General features: G+C 47.2%; 1 protein-coding gene across 2 annotated transcripts; it reads right to left on the bottom strand.

Annotated features, from left to right (window-relative positions):
- Positions 1–1,349: 1,349 nt before the first annotated feature.
- Positions 1,350–13,280, bottom strand: LOC135814809 (intraflagellar transport protein 52 homolog). Of its 2 annotated transcripts, none has more exons than XM_065327985.1 (14): positions 12,671–13,280; positions 11,118–11,245; positions 10,355–10,572; positions 9,994–10,069; positions 9,057–9,122; positions 8,398–8,527; positions 7,576–7,668; positions 6,658–6,726; positions 5,356–5,433; positions 4,844–4,920; positions 4,238–4,325; positions 3,671–3,779; positions 2,936–3,084; positions 1,350–2,131 (listed from the first exon to the last, which is right to left on the bottom strand). In XM_065327985.1, exons 1-14 carry the CDS (start codon positions 12,716–12,718, stop codon positions 2,099–2,101), a joined length of 1,362 nt encoding a protein of 453 aa, XP_065184057.1. In that variant the 5' UTR covers positions 12,719–13,280; the 3' UTR covers positions 1,350–2,098. The 2 variants fall into 2 exon arrangements, with proteins under 2 accessions (XP_065184057.1, XP_065184056.1); XM_065327984.1 differs by having other exon boundaries at positions 11,118–11,248; positions 12,671–13,278.
- Positions 13,281–14,817: the final 1,537 nt, after the last annotated feature.

Below are 14,817 nucleotides of genomic sequence, written 5' to 3'. Positions count from 1 at the left end.
GCGCTAGGCGGATAGTGACAGCGACACTCCCCATGGCCCATCCCGTGAACCTTTCCTCTAGCTCTGTCCATGGTGCCTTCGTGGACATGACTGGTCCTGAGCTAGTCTGAAGACTGAGCATGAGTAGACCATGGTAGACCAGGGAGTCTTTTCAAATAAACCCGGTATACAAATGATACGACTCCCTGGAGTAGACTGGCAGGCCCACGACCGCCCCTTTTTTGGTTTCAAGGTCAGCGTCTTTCTGCTGCCGCTTTGTCAGTGGCAGTAGGCGCTAGTAGTACTGGTGTCGTGGACAGGTATGTAGATCATTGATCATCAAGGACTTCTTCTGTTGACCACACGAGATCATACCACGCTTGCAGACAGCTAGCAGCATGAACGGTCTAGTGCACCAGCAACACTCCGCGACAGCAAGAAAACTGCCAAGCATGGGTACTTATACTCCTGACAGTCTTGTTTCATTCCGTGAAAGATCATGGTAACTCTTCAGAGGAGATGCAGTTGTTGAAAGAACCAAAGAAGGTGACATACTTTATGCACACGATATTGGCGCAAGGTGTGGATATGACTGTACACTCAAAGAATAGTAGTAGTAACTCACACACGAGATAAGCTAACCGACAAACCTTGAAGTTTGAGACGGAATAGTGTAGAATGGAGGTGTTATGAGCCCTACCAGACACACCTATCATAACGCCTCCAAGCGACACGCGACACTATCGGATGTTCTGTTTGTGTTGGTTTGTCACATGTGTGCGTAAGTAATTAGTTGAGTGTACTCACCTTGCGGCACAAAATGACAGTCACATCATCATTCAACAACTGCCTCTCCTCTGCAAATTAATGACTGATTTGTCATGGAACGAAACAAGCCCAAATGAAGAATGGTATCAACTATCAACGAATGCATAGATCAAGTTAGATCTGTCAAGCTGTGGATGCATCCATGCCACATCATACCGGTGGCCGCAAACCGGGTGCCAAGTAAAACTATTTGGAAGAATACATGAGAACGACGCAGTTCCTTGGCGTACATAGCTCATACGGTATAACTGTTATACACAACCCGAACACTCCTGCAGCTCCTGCAGCTCCGTTTTGCCACGTTTGTGCGCTCTACAATGAATTGCAGTAATAAAAAAAAGGAAAAAGGGTATAAGGCTGCATGTACATGACTGTACTGGTACTGTACTCATGGTACTTGGCTTGGGATGAGGCTGGCGGTACCTCTTGTACCCGGCTTCTTGTAGAACTCAGAGTCGCCAACTCTCCACATCTTTGCCATGCCGCTTACAGCATCACGCTGCATACCCAGGACATTCGATACGCGTACATGCGACATGCCATCAAGAACACACACATGCTGTGAAAGCAATACATAAAATCAACCCCGACTGGAAAACTTCAACCTGCAGACTCCGGAAACAAACAAAAGCACTCACACATGTGCACATTAAAAAAAGTTCTACCGTTACAGGTCATAGATGTGACTAGATATCCTGGTGCCATGTTAATTTAAGAAAGGACATTCACGTTGGCTTGAGACTGTCCAGACTGTGACTGTGACACAGAACAGTTTGTTCCATCATATAATGAAACTGGACGTATGACATCATGGCATGGCAGAGCAGCATTAACACACATGTCGGCAAAGCGCGTGCCATCATGACCAGAACCGGGGGGAATACTTCTATGTACAGCTGTACAAGTTTCAAGAATAAAATTGTGGGTATTAAAAGTCAGTGCAGAAGAGCAGATAACACAGAAACACACAAAACGGGAGATATTGAGAAAGCGGAGATCAAGATTTGGAACACTGTCATTGTTCACAGCCTCTGCTGTGAGAGGCTGTGCTTTTGCCCTTGTCCTTGCTGCAGGGACTCGTACTCTGTAGGTATCTGCTGATGTGTTCCCCTTACTAAGACATATACCATACTGTAGCTATCTGTCCACACACATATCTACAAATCATGTTGCCAGACGACTGCAGATTCCGAGTTGAACCAATTGTCACATTACCATACCGGATCACCACAGAGCTAGGTGCTTTCCTACCGACGCTGTGTGGCAATCACCGATAGTCAGATTCTTCACGCTACATGCTGCCTGCGCCAAGAGTATCGGCCGCCTGTAAGAAATGACAACATCAGAACCAAATCCAGTGTGAGGCCTGGCCGAAATTTCCAGCTTGCTTCTCTCTCTCTCATTCTCTCCCTTTCTCTCTCTCTCTCTCTCTCTCTCTCTCTCTCTCTCTCTCTCTCTCTCTCTCTCTCTCTCTCTCTCTCTCTCTCTCTCTCTCTCTTTCTCTCTCTCTCACACACACACACACACACACACACACACACACACACACACACACACACACACACACACATAGTCTCTCTCTCTCTCCCTCTCTTCCACTCTGCAGATTTGAATCTGCGAGTACAATGCTCGCAGCAGAATTACCCCCTCTTACCCCCCCCCCCCACCCCACACACACATGCTTAAAGGCACACTCCAGCATCCTTTTCGAGGTCAAGTTCTCGATGTCAAGATGAAGACAGGTGCAAGAGAAGACCCTTCGACCAAGAATGAAATCATTTTGTCGCTTACCAAACACCGATCTACAAGTATTGTTCACATACCATTCACTCCAAACATGGGAATGTGCATCAGAAAAATCAAAGCTTGCCTCACTCTTTGTTGTGATTCTTAGCCTATGTACATGAACTGTACATGAACCATACATGAATGGTACATGAACCAACGTGTAGAGAAGTGCTTGGTAAGCGACGAAAAGCACTTCGGTCTATGAAGCTTTGTAAGTTTCTACAATGGTACCCATTTCAGACATCCAGAAAGGATAGTTACAGAGAGTTGATGCTTGCACTCAGCATTATTTTCTTTAAAAAAATTTAATAATATTGACAAGGACTGCTCCATAGCTTACGTCCTGATTTCTCTTCTTGAATTCCACCGTCTGTGCCAGGATATACTCCAGCACATGTCGCGCGTCACGGTTGTCTTTTGCCAGCTTAGCGTTAACACCCAGTACCTCGCCGCAGCTGGTAATGAAATACTCCAACTCCTCGTCAGTACCTGGAGCAGACAGAAGAGTGTTGCGGAGCGGAGAAAGGCCGCTTTAAATAGTGGAAGGCCCCATCACGGTTGTGATCCGGGCTTGGGATTCAGTGATCAGAAGACTATGCAAACATATCACATGCCCAACGTGCTGGTAGGAGACTCCCAAGACAGATGATTGTCTAGTTGTATTATGACATACTTACTTGATGAGGCACAGCTAACATTTAGGTCCATGTATAGAGGTTGTGCAAATGATGTCATGGGGGTGAGTCAGCGGAACCACTTATGAGCGATAAGTACAGAGCGGAACCGCCTGTGGGCAATGTGTATGCAGCATGAGTCGCTAGTGCAGCGCTGAGCTGCAACTTTGCCAACACATGTCAACTGATGATGCAATACCACTTATGAGCGCTAAGTATACATGTACAGCGGAACCACTTGTGGGCAATGTGTATGCAGCATGAGTCGCTAGTGCATCACTGTGCCATGACTTTACCAAAGCATCTCAACTGATGATGATGTAATCGCATAACCTCTCGGTAGGGTTCACATGCCTGCAGCCTCTCCTAGATGTAAGCATTCACAAGTACATTGTACTTACAATCATTTGTTAGTTGAGCCATTCGCACCTTCTCCGTGGAGAAGGCCTCGTCAAGGTCAAACAGTTCGAGACTTGGTGGCGGCAGCTCACGGAAGGTCGGTGGGAAAACCTTCGACAAGAGAACCGTAGCAGAGAGGAGAACAGTGGTCACTTGCAGGACATGTACTGTAGATGTACAAAATTTCGGCATTTCACGATTTTCCACATTTCAGCAGCGATGTATTTTCGGCACTGGGTAATACATCACCAAAGCTGATGTGAAAAATTACGTCAGAGTTTTAATTTTGGCGTTTTGGGTCGGTGCCGAATACATGTATAGCCGAAATTAAATAGCTGCCGAAATGTTTTGTATATTTACAGTACACGGGACTGCACGTGATCATAACTTACTGTAGCAATCGCATACCAGATCTTGATGGGAAAGGCCGGCATTGGTCAACAGCCATATCAAACATGCACACTGTGTGATTACAGCCTGAACCGTGATTTGCTGTGAGTCGGATATGCATGAGTTGAGTACATGTATACGCGTGCTGGATATGCAGGACATGGAGAGGCATGACTTACAGCCAGTTGCACAGGAGGAAGCGGTGTCTCGAACGTCGGCTGTATGAGAGTGAGGGGCTCGTGCTTCACACGTAGATCTTCCTTTGCCCTAAGAGCGTTGCCATTATCAGCATGCAAAACCCACACAACAGAGCCATACAGATTGATATCACGCACTGGCACGAGACAATTAGATACAAGTTGCAGCTGCAGAGGGCACGCTTTCATGTGCAATATTGATAACTGAGAGACAAGATGGGCAGAGCCGTATATTTCTCTACAAATATACAATATTGACATTGCCTGAACAACCACATGCATTCATGGCATGTAACAGATCCAAGTCAGTTACAGCCATCGTGTCAGGCCCATAAGCAAGATTTCCCCAGAGCTATGTAGCATGGGATTTTCGGTCATTAACTACTTTGTGGTGGGTCTGATCTGCTCACCTCCCACCCCTTTAGGAGCAGCATTCGCGCCTTGATCCATAGAGGATGGTGGCGCTCCTACGGGTGCGGAAAACTCGAGTCTCATGCAAAGCGTGCATTTTGTTTATGGTAGCATGAACAGTGCACTAGTGCTGCTGTGCATGCTGCTCTACATGTACATGTACTCGTATTGGCTTACTTGAGTACGGTGGCCACGTTGCTGACATGCAGTGAGTTCAGCTCAGTCTGGAACAGCTGTGTGAAGTCTTTTGGTACCTATACAGCACATACACACATGCACACACGCATACAGACACATGCACACACGCGCGTGCACGCACACACACACACATGCACACATTATGTGACATACACACACGCACGCGCACACACACACACACACGCACGCGCACACACACACACACACACACACACACACACACACACACACGCACACACAACGGTGGCCTAATGAGAGGACGGCAGATTACCGGAGCCCCCTTCGGTCACCATGGAGCGGAGAAATTTCAAAAAGAACCAGCAGGCGTGCATTCTAAGGATGCCAGTCTGTGTATGCTACCTCTCAATCCAACAACATCTGCATGCGGTGTACTGGTGAACGCACGTCCCAGCTGCACATGAGCATGATGCATAGTCGATATACATGATAACGTCGTGTTGAATCTCGCTACTGCCGTATCCAACTCTTACCTCCTCAGACTCTTGCAGGCAGACTCGAGGTCGCTCGGACAACTTGTCTGTGTCAGGCAGTTGTCGATAGTCAGAGATCTGAAAATATACAATGGGAGCAAAGTGGCCAGTCAATCATACACTGAACAAATTGGTATACAGTAAAACCTGGTTTAAGCGACCACCTCACCCCACCCCACCCCACCCCACGGTGCAAGCAAAAGCGGTCGTTAAAGCCAGGTGGTCTTTAGAACCAGGTCCCACAGTGTCTGTGTAGAACTGTCGGTGCATGGAAAAGCGGTCGTTAAGAGCAGGTGGTCGCTAAACCCAGAGGTCGCTTACACCAGGTTTTACTGTATTTGATGTAGTATAGCCAATGAAGGAAAGCCTAGGTTCTTGTTTCTGATAGCTGCTTTTACTGTACTGCATGTAGCAGGGCCTGCTGGAGAGCCGGGTCAGCCGGGTCACGCGCCCGGCTGGGGACTTGCACGACCTGGCTGAACAGATAACACCGGCTCCAGCCTGACCCGGCTGAAAAATGTCTCAAACTGACAATGGATTCCTGGGTACCGGTATTTTACGACTCGCGGACCCCATCTGTTGCAAATCTAGCGCAACCGTACACACTACAGTCTACAAGCGACAGAAACTCGGCTAGGGTCAACTGGTTCGAGCGCGATCTGGCCAGCGGCGAGCAGGAAGTCAGGACATTGAAAGTCGATGGGGCAGGCAGTCAAAAGCGTAACTTTGGCTATAGCAGTATATAATAGGCTGTAGCGACCTCGCTGCATGACGTCAGCTCCCTCACCAGATATATACGCATGCGCATGCAACATTTCTTCCTCTTTGTTCTAAATAAAACAACAACAATTAGACAAAGTTGCCCTCTCCCTCGGAGTTGTATTTATTAGGCCCCAGGGTGGTATGTCCCGGGATTCATCTGTCTCCCCCGTGAACAGATACGACCTCTGCCATCTTGGGTGCCTAAATTGGTGACCCCGACGTGAAAAGGCTATAGCTTTTGACACAGTTGCAAGTTTTGAGCAGGCTTTTTGGTTGTTTTTCTGCCGGATGATCTGACCCGGCTTGACCCGGCTGGCCAGCATACGCCAGGTACCCTCTGACCGGGCTGTGTTGAATGTCTAGAGCAGGCCCTGATGTAGTACTTCAGGTACACTTGTATGGTATAATTGACCCAAGTGACCAGTTTTGGCAGTGAACAAGTGCAAGTACTGCACAAGAAAACTGTGTGTATGTATGTGTGTGTGTTCATGCATGTGTGTGCAGATATATTATGTCTGTATGCCTCTGGGGTTGCCATACCTCTGGATCCTCAGCATCGATACTATTCAGTTTGAAATCCATGTTAGTCAGCCAGTCTAGAACGACATCCTGAATGTTAATTAAGAGCACAAAGATCACATTAAAAAGCCACACGGGGAGCAAATAGTTGCACTTTGAAGTACTATTGGACACAGTCACCAGCATTGGAACTTATCCGAACGACTTCCCTAAGGAGAATGAATCAGTCCACCCCATGCGAACCCAATAAAACACCTGATTTACAGTGGATGTCACTATGGAGAGAACGAATTCCATCCAGTGCAAATCGTAACTACATGTATAATTATCAGTATTACGTGTATGTGAAACGTCCACCCCATACACAATTCTACAATACACCACAAGTAGTGGTACTCCTCGTTGGCTGACGTGAGAATGAAAGGAGAAGCTTAGGTTCTTTTTACGAAAATGACATTACAAATTGTGGCGAGGCGCCAGCACAAGAGCCTTACTCCTTGCAGAACTCCGGGCAGGTTTCAGTCTCCTTTCTCTCTCTCTCTCTCTCTCTCTCTCTCTCTTTCTCTCTCTCTCTCTCTTTCTCTCTCTCTCTTCCTCTATCTCTCTCTCTCTCTCTCTCTCTCTCTCTCTCTCTCGGTAATACTCTACAACAAAAGCATACTTCCCCTCTACAACTGCAGGCTCTAGTGACAATACAGGCCCGGCGGAACCGGTCCGGTTGGTCAGGCCATGACCGGACCAACTTTTAGGCTACCAACGTGTATTTACTGTGAGGCGGTCTGTGTATACCCTCCATATCATACACAAACTGTATGAAAGACTAGGATATGGCCGGACCAATCACAAACAGCTTCCGCCGGTCCTGCAATAGATCAGTGTCCTGCACAGTACAAATACGCCATATCAGGGCAACAGCATGGTATCAACAGCAGCGCTCACCAGAACCTTGCTGTTCTCATCCTTGTCGATGAAGCTGTCGTGGAAGATATGACTGGAACCGATCACTGCCATGCGGCCTTCTTTTCCCTGAGCCTGTATGCACACAGCAGTAGAGCACAGAGGCATAGGAACAGGTCCGGCAGGTCAGCCAATGTTTCGCCAAAAAAACGGTCTGTGACTGGACATGGATTGGAGTCGAATATTGGTGACGAAAAGCCATTAGTGCCTATTAGCACCTATCCTTTGCCCTGTTGAGAGCGGCAGTTATGTGTGTGCATCAGAGGAGCAAGATCGGCATATCATCAGCCCATCAACGCCTTGCGTCCTTTGGCATTGGCCGAGGGAAGGTTTTGACAACCTGTATTATTAAGTCATCGGGCTGTCATTTGTTTGTGTTTTTTTCGTCTGTTTTGTTGCAGAGGTATTTGACTGAGTGATTCGGGAATTGCTACTTCTCACTATCATTAATTCCACAACTACTGTTTTGAGATTGGCCACTTGCGTTTTGTGCGTAATTCCTGCGTTCTCGATATCGAGGTTGAACACGTGCAGCACTGGGAGAATAGAGTGTCCCGTGAATCATTTAACGAGTGACAAGCCCTGTACGGGATCACAACATGAGTGACCTTGCCGCAAACACTCGATTGCAGGGTGCGTGCATCCCCAGCCCAGCCCTGGGATACATTCTTCCCATCGCTCTTATCAAGGGAAGAATCAGTGGTAAAAACACAATACCGGTATGTGAGCATACCAGGCACTGCTGCAAGCTGGATCTAACAATCAACGACAAACAATACAGTCGTGCCACTGGCATACATGTACCTTCTTGAGTGCGTAGAAAGCACACACTGGCCTGTTCAGCGGGAAACAGGCGCTGCCCGTTGATAAGACAGCCACGGCCGGCTTCTGTAGCGTCAGCGTGGCTCCGTACGGATACACAAAGTGCACATTCCTGCAAGTCAACACAACAGTGTGGGGGGTCCAAATAATCAAAACTGAGCTATCTATTAGTACTGAAAGAGTTTCAGTGTGTTTTGCTCCCTGCGTGGGAGCTCGCGCATTTCCTGTCGGCTTGACTTGCCACTTGAATGACTCGCGTACTTTCTCTACTATTAAACAGTTATATCGCAGAAGTCTATTTAGTAAGGAAAAAGCAAGAACAAACCTCAAGCCAAAAGCAGCACAAGATACTACTGGTAGTAAAATATAAATCCTATACTAGCCATGCATTACCCCTGCAGTGCTAGAGTGGGGAGAAGGGTAGACTGGCATGCAATATAATACAACTGTACATACACACAGAAATACACACAAATTGGTCATACCGTTCACTGTGCACACTGGGTGACTGGGCATACACATACACTGGTCATACATGTATATACATGGGATGGACCAGTTGCCGCTTATGATTGGGTGACGGTGACCAAGAAAGTCTAGGCTGTAAAGTTGCTTATGACTGTGGCCTAACACTAACTTACCCAGCAGTTTCTGCTTCCACACTCCGATCCGCACTGACCTTCTTACCGGCACGACGGTTTATCTCCCTAAACAGGAGGACATTCCGGAGATTGTGATGAAAACAAAAACAATTATATTTGCATGGAGATCAGGTATAGAGGGTTCGCTGCAGCCAGTTCATAATCCCCTAACCCCTTCAAACTCAAACTGCTCCAGGATGACGGCCCGCGGGCAAACACTGGAGATGAGGTGTATTCCACTCTTCAGCGTCCCAGACTATGGCACTGCTGGTGGCGGTGGCATAGCTGAGGAATTGTGTCAGAATGTTAAACGATATTGAGATACAAAGTAGATCCACTTCAGTATTCAGACTGTGCGAGTTTGTACAGTTACCACGATGGCTAGTGAACATAATTTGACACTGCTGTACACTTCCAGAACCAAAATCAAAAAGTGCCACTTGGCCTGGACATCCTTTCAAGTTTGTGCTCCTTCTGACAGAAGTATGTGAAGTCATCAACATCTGCGGCCTGCGGCTCTGAACGTGCAGATCCTGCGTTGACTTGGTACAGCTGCATGTCATTTTCCGGAATGAAACAAAGTGCAGCTCACACTCCGAATGCTGGGGAAGTATCATTACACTGTTCCCGGGTACCATTTCACGCTCGATGTGTAGTAACTTGTTACATGTATGGGTGCACGTATACGAGACATGACTGGTGAACCGTGGAGACATACCACTAAGCCAGGGTGGGTTAGACACTACGTCCATGTAACATCAGCTCAGGGGATATAGAAGCCGTGATGCAGTACACGTCATGCACCTGTAAGAAGTACATCAGGTTGTCCGTCATGATCGGTAACGACACGACGCATCGAGAATCACAATGCCGCAGCAGACACAAGACTAGACTCTGGCAATACCTTAGTTCTCCAGCTAATGTCCAGAGTTCTTACCGGTTGAGAATACCATTCGATATGTATGCTTCCTTCGGGTGCGGATACTTATAGTAGACTGTCCGAATGACTTCATCTGCCAGCACAAACAGAAGAAATACGGATGCCGCATGATTGTGACTCTTGTGAGGCACAACAGCTACATGTAAAATGTAGAGAGATGTGTAACTGCAATATTCTGTGTGATAACATACATGTACTACTTAGACTCCCTTGATTTAGGCTAAGGCCTGTGGAGAATCCATAAATACAAATACAATACTCTGCACTAAACAGCCGAACTGTTGCAAGCCCGGTGATCTAGAAGGTATAGAGTGTGAGAGTTTACCCAGCTACTGGAGAGCTACAACAATTTGCTAACCGGAATTGATGTTGATGCCGCACTCCTCCAGGAGAAAGTTGATGTTGGTACCGGACGTCTGCTCCCCGCCTTCGCCCAGCATGATCAGCACGCTTCCTCCAGCGCCGATGTACTGGCGCAGCGCTTCGAACTCGGCGCTGGTGAACTTCTCGCGTGGCCCGCCAAACACCAGTATGCGTGCCGCGTTCAGCTTCTCCAGCTGCAGCTCATCCTTTTGTCTGTCATTTCACAGTAGATAGAATCAGAACCCCACGTTCAGGCTTCCGTCTCCTATTAAGTACATGTATAATTCTAGCAACTGTGGACGGTCAACATCCACTCCTTAGCATTGGCCAATGTTCTAACTGTACGGTGACTTTGAAAATTACACACGCCGTGAAGATATCGTAACGTCATGAACAGGGATGCTAGCTGGACATGTTTGTACGGCACCACTTAGGACACGGTCACCCGGGTGCGTTAAAACGAGATATCTAGGTATGTAAAAGAGAGATCGGCTGTCATCACCTGAGGTCCGGCATCCGTGCATGCTCCATGAGAATGCAGCGAGGCCCCAAATGTTTGTCTCCAAGCTACTAGTAATCACTATCGGACATGTCAACACCCAACAGCGTGCCACTATCAGATACACACACACACACACACACACACACACACACACTGATGTTTTCCTACATGCATGTTTGTTGAGATCTTCCACAATTCGCGGCACACAACGCATGCACTGATCAAAACAGTACTGGCGAAGCTCAAGAAAACTCACACTGCTATCCGCCATGACGACCGCAGTTTTCTCGTCAGTGTCTTGAAACCACTGGTGGGTGAGAAGAGCTCTCGCTTGGATGTGTCGAAGAGGATGACATTGCTGGATCGCAAGTCATTGGTAGATGGCTGCTGCATAACAGGGGGTAACAAAGTCCAGTAGAAATTGGAGGATTGGATTTGGCCTTCAGCTCCTTTGGGGCGAGTGGGGGCATAGAGTGACAGCACCATGGAAGAGATACTTGCTCTAGGGCGAGTAGCAGCTTCGATCCAATCCCCGAGCACTGTGGTAAGGCTCGGATTAGCAATATTGATACATTGTGCATGTCAAAAGGCAACGTAGGGGCAAGTTAGTTGTTCAACACATCGGTGACCCAACAGGCTGCAGTTGCCTTTTAGTTTCTACATGGACTGACGGCGTGACGCCCTGCTTGCACGGGCTTCACAGCAGCTACTTGGTTTTGAAAGCATGTGACATGCAATAGGAGAAATGATGACACCACCACGGCCATGAAGTTATTGCTAGTGCTTAGCATGTACATGCATGCCTCAGTAACTGACCTCAGTAACTGACCTAAGTTTTGTTCACATACATGTATCACCAGTAAACAGTGGGCGGAACGGACCACTTTCCGCAAGTTTCCGGACCTCTCCATGCTTCAATATACAGTGATTGGCTTTACGCGTGCTGTCGGTTTTGTACCGACATCGAGCCGGCTCAGAGGATTGAACACTGACATTGCCCCCCACCACACCCCCTCTTCCCCAGGCCTCACTGGTAGTGACTCGTGCCCATACAACGGGAGTACCCATTTCAGTGGTTCACCCAGGCTGACTGGCGTGAATCATGTTCACAGAGGCCAGCTGGGAGAGGACCTCAGGTACTCCGACAACTGTACATGATCGTATTGGTACCATGCACGCGCCGCAATGTGTGAGCCAAACACTGCCGTAACAATCACAGAGCACTCCAGTGCTTCTATGCATACCGTCATAGACTATACGGTGCTGCAGGTTCACTATGCACAACTGAGTCCATTCGGCATTATAGATCTACACAGCCTAGCCGCTCAGCTAGAGTCCAGGACCAGATGGCCTCCATCTACTAAGTACTATTAGTACTACATTGCTAAGTAGGGCCTACTCAGTGCTAGTCACCATGGGTACATAATATGTATACATCTCAACAGTGAAAATATAAACCGATATACAAACCGACGCGCAGCCGAGGTTTGTATGATGGTTTATATTTCACGTACAAGCGTACTAGTGGGATGTATTATACTTATGCTGACCTTCATACAAACTGACAGTCAACTACGGGGCAACGGCATAATTATACATGTGTGGGGTCTATATGGGGTTTATATGGGGTTTATATTGAGCTGGGGTTTATATGCCCAATACTAGTATAAACCACCTGCATGATGGGGAAGGTGACTGGAAGTTTGTATGAAAGGTCATAAGCACAATTACGTGTACAAACAACAGTGTCGAAGCAATGTAATGAAGTGATTATTACAGAAATGCATTCAACCGCTGGTCTGCACCCACCCCTGCTAATCGGTTGCTGGTGTTGACTCCCAGCCCATGCGTCGGCATGGCCGCTGCAGTCCCGTCTCAGCGCTCCCGGGCCGATCAGTGAAGACTTGAAGTGGTGCAAGCACTAACTGCTGCTTGTACACACACTAGCCACTGGATCACTGGAAGTTGGCTCACCCCTTCAATTCAGTGCTGGAATCCGACACCGACAATTAATTATTTTTATATCGATAGCGCTGTTATTCCGAATGGCGGAGAGGCAACAAGTAGCAGTTAGTTCCAACGGTGATCATAAGCGGTGAGCTCTTCTACAAGTACCCTGGCAGCGCCAATTACTGCGATGAAAAGAGCACCTACTGCCCTCAACTCCGAGGAAATTAGTTCAAGCAACTAATACTTGCCAAGCTAGTGAACCGTGCACATGCGGCAACACCCTTGGACTGATATTGTGATAGAGCTCACTAGATGGAAAGATACCGCCGAGAGAATGTTGTGCAAATTTAGCATTTCCGGCCTGTGCCTTTTCTCATTGACGAAATGTTTGGATGTCGAACTAACTTAGTACTTGTGAAGTAACATTCTACTCTCGGTCATCATGGATTCATGGTCATTCTGACTCTTCCCGCCTGCAGGCTACACTACACTACAGTCAGTAGTGGCAGCAGTGAAGTACAGTCTACAGAGTCAGTGTAGTCAGTAGATCTACAGTCTACAGACAGCTTTTGGCCGGTACAGCCCAGACCAGTCGAAGTGATCTTGATTCTTGCGTATGCGGGTCTGTTTGACTGGCTGTGGCAGTGTGGGCCTGTGACTCGTGTGAGGCTGTGGCAGTGCAGGCGCAGGCGTTCGGCACAAGCAGCTGGACCTGAGCTGGTACCATAGTTACCGTTGCCGCTAATGACGTCATTGTAAGCTACTAGAAGATGGATTATCACTCCCTTTTTGGCCTTAGTATGTTGACTCCCATTGATTTTCGCTATCTAAGCAGTCAAATATTCCTGCATATTTCACTCCTTAGGGCTATATTGACTGCTTATATTTGACTGCTTAGGGGTTGCGCAGTTGAACGGTGCCTAGTGCAGCATTGTCACTGCATGAGTAGTGGTGGTGCAACGGTTGTGCAATCATAAAAGCGGGATTCATGAGGTTATCGTTCTGGAATTTGAAATACGGACTGTTTGTCGCGATAAATCTAATATTGACTTCGTACTTGGTCAGTACAGGAAATAAAACCTCGTAAAAGACCTCGGCGTCGCCTCGGTCTTTTACTCGGCTTTTATTTCCTATTGACCTCGTACTCAGTCAATATTAGATACATAGTACTATTAGTATTACTTCTTGAAGTACTAATATTAGTACTCCCTGGTTACAGTGTACATAATAGCTAAAAACAAGAGTCCAAAAACAATGTTTATGCACTCTTGCTAAAAATAGTCTGTGGAGTCGAAAGCCCTGGTTTTATACTGTGAGTGTGAGTCTTGGTGAAGCTAGAAAGGCTTACTCCCTATTATAATTATATCTGCAAAAGCACAGTACTCTACGACCAAGATTGGCAGGTGCATTGTGCCTATCCGGGTGTAATACTAAATACACCCTCACAAAAAAGTCGCATAGGCTTATAAGTGAACCCAATCTAGCCTTGTGCAATTTCCGAATTCCACACTGGTAACATTATTACAAGCACATGCGCATACCGTAAAGTCTTGTATAAAAGCCGCGGCTTCTAGGACTTTCTTGGTGAAATTTTGCAGGCTTCTACACAAGACAGGTATTTCTATGTATGTCAACACTAAAACCAGGCTTACGTGTGATTTGATGGGCCCAAAATTGCGGCTTCTATTCAAGTGCAAGACTTAACGGTATGTGCCTATATCTGAGACAAATTGACCTTCAAAAATTCAAACGTGGGTTAAAGGGGAAGTTAAAAGGCAAAAATTAAAATAATAATTTCACCAGTTGTAGTCTTCGGGGTGCTGAGTCGAATGGTCGTGGTCCGAGGAAGCTGAGACGCTCCCATCCTACTTGAATCCCAATCGAACTCGCGCACTTCCACCGAAACTGGGTGACTGCGCCCTACTGGATGGGGATTTGTATGCAAAATGTCACTAAAAGCGCCATTTCGTTCTTATAAAAGCACGGATGACCGCGATTGGCCCATA

The sequence above is a fragment of the Sycon ciliatum genome, chromosome 4 (assembly GCF_964019385.1).
Source record: "Sycon ciliatum chromosome 4, ocSycCili1.1, whole genome shotgun sequence".
Lineage (NCBI taxonomy): Eukaryota > Metazoa > Porifera > Calcarea > Leucosolenida > Sycettidae > Sycon > Sycon ciliatum.
This window is presented reverse-complemented; position numbering and strand designations above follow the sequence as displayed.

Excerpts from the sequence above, each read along its gene's own strand:
- LOC135814809 (XM_065327984.1), bottom strand. The coding sequence starts at position 12,718 with ATGCCGACGCATGGGCTGGGAGTCAACACCAGCAACCGATTAGCAGGG. Across the intron at positions 7,669-8,397 it reads CTTTCTACGCACTCAAGAAG|GCTCAGGGAAAAGAAGGCCG; the intron begins GTACATGTATGC and ends GTGTGCATACAG. Across the intron at positions 6,727-7,575 it reads ATGAGAACAGCAAGGTTCTG|GATGTCGTTCTAGACTGGCT; the intron begins GTGAGCGCTGCT and ends ATTAACATTCAG.